At 33.6% G+C, this 7407-nt stretch overlaps 1 protein-coding gene across 1 annotated transcript in view; it reads left to right on the top strand.

Annotated features, from left to right (window-relative positions):
- Positions 1 to 1162: 1162 nt before the first annotated feature.
- Positions 1163 to 7407, top strand: part of LOC107756199 (proteasome 26S subunit ubiquitin receptor, non-ATPase 2) — a 24408-nt gene continuing 18163 nt past the window's right edge. Inside the window, exons 1-5 of the mRNA XM_016573229.1 lie at positions 1163 to 1367; positions 1792 to 1848; positions 3156 to 3320; positions 4688 to 4809; positions 6467 to 6691. Of these exons, the coding sequence (XP_016428715.1) occupies positions 1263 to 1367; positions 1792 to 1848; positions 3156 to 3320; positions 4688 to 4809; positions 6467 to 6691 (674 nt within the window). The 5' untranslated portion in view covers positions 1163 to 1262. The remainder of the gene's footprint in view (positions 1368 to 1791; positions 1849 to 3155; positions 3321 to 4687; positions 4810 to 6466; positions 6692 to 7407) is intronic.

Raw genomic sequence — 7407 nt, 5'->3', positions numbered from 1 at the left:
ACTGATGCAATGCTACATTTCTCCAAATCTGATGAAGAGACAAACTCATCTACATCTCTGATGGCCTGAGGGTGAGGATATTTTCAGCAAATGGGTGAACAATTCCTTTAAATAGTTCACATCTAGAGTCATGAACACTAAACAGATGAACTCGGGTCACTAGAGAATCAAATTCTGAAGTTGAGATTCATGCAGCAGCTCTGCAGCTCTACAAACTCCATCATTACACACATTCATACAGACAAACACACATTTGTGCTCATTTTTGCTTCTGAGGTTCTCTGGAGCCACCTGCTGTTGGAGAGGGAAAAGCTTATAAAAAATGGTAAAAGATGTTTATCTGAAAGTGTGAGCAATGGTCGTATATTATTATGATAATAAACTGGTAACATAAACTTGTAAGAATTAGATACATCAAAACAATACTGTGAAAACATCAACTTGCAAATATGGAATAATTTTTAACAGTTTAACAGTTGCTTTAAAAGATGTTTTTCCTGCACTGAGAACTTTATTGCACTTTTTGACAACTTTTGATTTAGTTATTAAGAAATTCTAGTCAGAAATTAGAAACTGATACAATCAATCAGAACTGACAGAAACTATTGTGACACATTAAGTAATGATGATGCTTATTAAAAAAATGTCAAAAACCATAAAAATGTCATTTACTGGAATAAAATAAACTTTAAGTGAAATTAAATAAAATACAAATATTTAGTTAGTTGCAATTTCTAATTTTAGTCAACATTTCTCATTTTCTTTAGTTTAACTTTGTACTAAACTAAAATAAATTAAAATAAAAAACAACAAAAACACTGCAAAACTAGTAAACATGAAAATGAAAACGAAAAATATAAATATTCTACATTCTAAATTTTAATAAAAACTTTAATAGAATCTCAATTATGCTAAAATAACACTGGTATAAGTTAAATATGCTGTGCTTTCAGTTACTTTCAGAGTTTTGTTATGAATTTCCTCAAAAATATATTTGAATTACAGTTGGTGACAATAACAATAATTAATTTAGTGAATTATTTTGTCAATAAAAATGATACATATTTGTAATAAGAGACAGTAACTTGGACAGTCAGTGGCCTGCAGGAAATGGAAAATACACAGAGTGCAGTTCTCAGTGCGGCCGATGGGTGGCGGTAATTTGCTGCAGTACTGCAGAACTGTGACGCGCATCAGCCGCAGAAGAAGAAACATCGTTAGCGGTAGTGAGTCGCGTTCAGAGAAACAGCAGCAGAAAAATCATGGAGGAAACCGCGAAAAAGGAGAAAAAGCAGTCCGAAATCACGGAGGAGAAGGACAAACAACCGGCGGGGAAAGACAAGGAGAAGAAAGGGGACCAGGAGCTGGTGAGAGAAAGAAAAAAAACAGGCGCTTAAGACTGAGTTTGAATTCCGCCTGAGTCACTCTGCAGGCCTGACTCTCAACACATTCACAAAACACACTCACATTCATCACTACACACTGATTATAAATCAATATCAGCGCGAAACACTTTAAAACACCGTGTCTGTGCGTAACACCGCGTTAATACGACTAACGTGCTGAATAAACGGACCTGCAGACAGTCCAGGGGTATTTATGCGCTTCATATATCATATAAATATGTAAACACAGGGATTTATTGAATGAATGGATGGATGTAGTTGGTAAATATGATTGAATATGAGGAGAAGGTAATTTGTCTGGTTTTAAAAATAGTTCTCTTTCATTGTTTGTAGACGTCTGATGTGTGTGCGATATTGTATGATGTATTTGTTGTTGTTTTTGCAGTCAGAGGAGGACAAACTGCTTCAGGAGGAGTTGGAGATGCTCGTGGAAAGACTCGGTGTAAGTGGAGTTTGTTTTTGCTGGGTTTCGGAACTTTCAGGCTTAGTAACACATACAGCTGTTCCCTCACCACAGTGCAACAGTGAAAAGGGACCCCTATCGAACGTTGTTTAAGCGACATACACCGGTATTGCGGTATTTAAAAAATTCATATCATAACAAAAATAAACACCGGTATTCGGTATGAACCGGTATACTGCCCAGCACTACCTGTACATAATAATATAGGCTACCTGTACATACAAAATTGTCTATTGGAATGTACCTGTACAATATTGTCTATTTGTATATTGTTATTCCCTATTTACTTATTCTATTTTTATTCTTTTATTATCTGTGTTTTGTTTTGTCTCGTCACTCATTCAGTTGCACTGCGGAAGCTTCTGTCACGAAAACAAATTCATCGTATGTGTAAACACACTTGGCAATAAAGCTCATTCTGATTCTGAAATGTCATGTTGACACATATTAAGAAGCACAATTAAGATAAATATCCTGAATTTTGTGTGAATTGTTTGTTTTGTAATTATGAATGAAAGTGTAATTGATTTCTTGATTTATGAAATGGGTCGCTGATGCAAAATAATGTTTACCAATACCGTCATTGTCCATTTTTCACAATAAAATCTAATTGTGGTGGATAAAATGCTAATTAAAATAAACTAAGATAAAATGACAAAAGAACTTAAAATAGTTTTTAAGAATTATTTCTTTTGAATGTAATTTCTTAATTACTGAAATTACTTGCTGATGCAAAATAAAGTTTATCTATAACGTCATTGTCCGTTTTTCACAATAAATTCTAATCCTAATAAATAAAATACAAAAAAAAAAAAACATTCTTGGCAACTAACTGAAATAAGTTGTAGTTCAAGTATTAAAATGACTAAAACTGAAAGAAAAAATAATTAGAAAAAGTGGAAATAGAAAAACTAACTGAAATAAGTTGAAGTGCTAACATTCTTAAAACTGAAATAAAAAGAAATTGAAACTATTTAGAAAATTTAAATAATAATAAAACGACAAAAGTTCTTAAAAGGAAAACTGAAAATATAAAAATGAAAGCATTTCTACAATGAATTGCCGATGCAAAAAAAGTTTACCAATAACATCATTGTCCGTTTTTCACAATGCAATCAAATCCTAATGGATAAAGTCACATCCTGACCTACATTATTATTGAATATTCTATTTCACTCATGTTAAGGAAATTAAACATGTTACGACTGCATCCGTCTGGCATTTTCTGTTAATTCTTTTGGTGCTAAACAGGCAGATGTGACGCTTGTTTTCTCTGTGTTTCTCAGGAGAAGGACACGTCTCTGTACCGTCCTGCTCTGGAAGAACTGCGGCGTCAGATTCGCTCCTCCACGACCTCCATGACCTCGGTGCCCAAACCGCTCAAGTTCCTGCGACCGCATTACGCCAAACTCAAGGACATCTACCAGAACATGGCTCCAGGAGAGAACAAGGTGTGTGTCAGACACAGGGCTGAAGCCCAGGGGCCTACACTGGAAAGGGGCCCTCTGGCTGCAGGGAAATTATATTTTTCGAGTAATTATTTGCATGGGAGTTTGCAGCAGTGACAACAGCATTCTGTAAACAAACTCACACACTCATTTTCAGCGACGCACTGGTTGTAGTAGCCTATGTAGTGAATGGTTCAGTTTAGGTTCCCCCCACACAGTTTGTATAATTGGTATGTTCCATGTGTTCCACCACATTACATGCACATACATTGCATGCACTAGTAAAGAAACTCAGCACAAGAGTGTCTTTGTTAACGTGCAGATTATCAAAGGTTCTGCTTCAAAGTCTTAATTTTTAATCCGGGGATGGAAAAATCGTCCTATTGCTTAAATGTGATCATTAAACTTTATGTGGCTGTGATTTAATTAATTAAACGTGAGCAAGGCATGTTTCAAAATAAAACGCAGTTAGCAGTCACCAAACAGCCCACATTTATGCCAAGTTGCCAACATGCCGTGTTTCGATCTGCTGATGATGAATAATGAATATTTTGTGTGATTTATGGTGTTTAAATCATACATGTAAACTCACATTTCAGCCAGGAAAGTTTTGATGGCTTTTTCTTTTGATATATAACCTCCGTATAGTGCCTGTAATAACATATGTGTTTACCGAGCGGCAACCTCCCGCTCTCTCTGGTGAAGCCAACAAGGAAGTGACTTAAACTGTAATTCATCGACTGGCTGCAAAAGGGAGTCAATCCCATAGACTCCCCATGTTAAAATGCCCAACTTTACAGCAGAAAAAAACATGTTTACAGCCTGGTTCAAAAAATGATTTTGGTCTATATAGCTAATTTAGCCCTTCATGACAACTGTGAGGGGGGTAAAAATTTTTTATAACTCATCCGTTTAAATTTGGGCGTGGTTTCAGCAACCTGCTCCCGCCTCTTTGCCCATCTTCGATTATCCGGGAATGACACGCGGTGACGCGCTGCCAAGATGGCGACGGCCGCCTCCGCCTACTTTAGAGCTTCAAAAACTATCTTCGGAACCCTACGGGTGACGTCACGGACACTACGTCCATGTTTTTATACAGTCTATGGTGTTTACGTGTTTAATGCTATAATTCTGATGTTCCACAAGCGCCACCTTGTGGCAAAGAGTGAATTTGCATATTCACTTCTATTCACATTTTATTCCGAACAGTGTTGTGAATGTTAACTGGCATATTAACAAGAAAAAAAAATCTAAATTTCTGGGGTAGGGGGACCTACTGTAATGCTGTAGGCCAGGGGCCTCTGGTTATCTTAGGGTGATCAGCATGTGTTTGTGTGCAGCGTGACAGTCTCTCTCTCTCTGTTTCACAGCAGTTCTGCGCAGACGTGGTGTCTGTTCTCGCCATGACCATGAGCAGCGAGCGAGAGTGTCTGAAATACCGTCTGCTGGGCTCACAGGAGGAGCTCGCCTCATGGGGACACGAATACGTCAGGTACGTCATGCTGAAGACACAAACTGGAACTACTGAAAATCATTTTCAGTCATTCAAATAAAGCTGGAATAAAAATAATATGGAATGAAGATTTTATTTGTATTTTTTTTTTTATTTTAATTTTAGTTTGAACTTTAGTAATATTATTATGTGTATTTGTCATTTTTGTTAGTTTTGTTCATTTAAAAAAAAATTCTAATTCTCTATTTATATTTCAGTTCAAAATATTTATAAATAGCATACGTCAAGCAGACCACATGCTGAAGACACAAACATTACACCAGTGTAACGTTTAATTGGAACTATTGAAAATCATTTTCTTTGTCTTTGAAATAAAGCTGGAATAATATAAAATGGAATAAAGTTTTTTTTTTTTTCATTTTAATTTTAGTTTAAACTTTTTCTTTTTTTTTGTGTGTGTATTTTTGTTAGTTTTGTTCTTTTTCCAAAAAATATTTCTAATTCACTTTATTTATATTTCAGTTCAAAATATTTATAAACAACATAAACGTAAATTAGAAATGTTGCTTTGGCCACTAACTGAAACAAATTTAAATAGAATTACTAAAATTACTAAAACTACAACACATTTGATTTATATATTTTTGGTTTCCATTTTAGTGTAAGTTTCAGTAATATGTGCTTTTGTCATTTTTATTAATTTTTTATATTTCTATTTAGCGTTAGCCTATTTTTTTTCCAAGTATAAAATATTTATAAATTATTAAAGCGAAAATTAGAAAGGTTGATTTGGTCAAAATTAAAAAATAGTTACTTTGTAAATGCAACAAATTACAATATTACACACAAGTGAATTATTTTTAAGATCAAAATTATTTTCTCCTCACTGAAACATGATGGTTTGAAATGTTGCTTTGGATGTTATTTAAAATAATAATAAAAATGTCAAAGGCACATAACAAAATGACTAAAATGAAAATAAAAGCTAATTCAAAATATTTTTTATAAATTGTATAAACAAAATTTAGAAATATTGTTTTGGCCACTATCTGAAATAAAATTATAAGCTTAAAGTAAAAATTACTAAAATTGCAACTAAAATAAAAACAAATGAAAGCTAAATATAAATATATTAAAAAAAACATAAAAATGACAAAAGTGCATAAAAAATTAGAAAAATCTCAACTAAAATAAACTTAACTTAAGCTGAACTAAAACTCAAATTGAAAATATAAAAATGTAATTATATATGTATGTGTGTGTATAATATAATATATAAATTCTATAAAAAAAGGGGAAAATAATGAAGAGTTGTGAAAAATAGTGATAAATATAAATGTTAAACTAAAGAAAAAATAGAAACATAAAAAAAATAAAACTGACAAAAGCACATAACAAAACCATTTAAAATTAAACTAACTAAAATTAAAATGAAAGTATATCAATTAAAGCTAATTCTAAATATTTATAAATTCTAAAATAGTATATAAATTATGCTAAAATAACACTGCATTAGACTAGAAACCAGTGATCTCTGTTTTATTATTTTTTTTATCTTTGTGAATTGTCTTGAAGTTTTTGGATTTCTACGAACCTCACAAACTTCCCTTAGACTCGTAGCTGTTGCTCAAAAGAGCTGTGTGGGAACTTTCTGGTTTCTAAGCAGTCTGTGATGGGATCTTGTGTGTGTTTGCAGGCATCTGGCAGGAGAGGTGGCTAAGGAATGGCAGGAGATCGAGGAAGGCGATAAAGCTCAACAGGAAGTGCTGCTGAAGCTGGTCAAAGAGATCGTCCCGTATAACATGGCCCATAATGCCGAGCACGAGGCCTGTGACCTCCTGATGGAAATCGAGCGGCTCGACATGCTAGACACGTACATCGATGAAAACGCCTACGCTAAAGTCTGCCTCTACCTGACCAGGTAAAAAAAGTTGACCTAACGCAAAAAAACAAGGCAACCTATCGCGCTCAACTTAAGTTAACGCAACTGGCAACCGACAACTTAAAAACTTTAGTTCATCTAATGAATAAAAGTCAGTCTATTGAGTTTTGAAAGATCTATCAGATCAACCAAAGATTTTTTAGCAATTAGCAATGCCTATCTTTTTTTAACAATCCTCTTTTTTTTTTTTTAGATTTAGGTTTATTTTCAAAGCCCACTGCATAATATTGGTAGTATTTGCCTCTTAAAACTAAAGGCAAACATTTATGCTGATAGACAAATATATTAAGTCCAGCAGTAGCACATATTCCTCAGAACACAATGATAAGGATCAAGTAAATCAGTAAAAATATGAACTCTGATCCACGTGACAGATAACTTACAGTGACAACAGCAGCAGCAGCATAAATTAAGCCAGTAAAATGTAAAACAATGATAATATTTTAATAATAATTAACAAAATGTTTTCAAGCTGCAATGCATGCTGGGAACTTGTGCAATATTGTTCAGTGTAAAATTGTTTGTTCAGATGACTCAATTTTAGGGTTGCAAAAAGTTGGAAAATTTCCAGTACATTTTGGAAACATTCCAGAAATTTTGGAAACTTTCCAGGATTTTTTTTTTTTTTTATATTCCAGGGATTTTTGGAAACATTCCAGAAATTTTGGAAACTTTCCAGGATTTTTTTTTTTTTT

The sequence above is a fragment of the Sinocyclocheilus rhinocerous genome, unplaced genomic scaffold (assembly GCF_001515625.1).
Source record: "Sinocyclocheilus rhinocerous isolate Xijiao unplaced genomic scaffold, SAMN03320098_v1.1 scaffold592, whole genome shotgun sequence".
Taxonomy (NCBI): Eukaryota; Metazoa; Chordata; class Actinopteri; order Cypriniformes; family Cyprinidae; genus Sinocyclocheilus; species Sinocyclocheilus rhinocerous.
The sequence above is the reverse complement of the archived record's forward strand: the minus strand, read 5'-3'. Positions and strand labels throughout refer to the sequence as shown.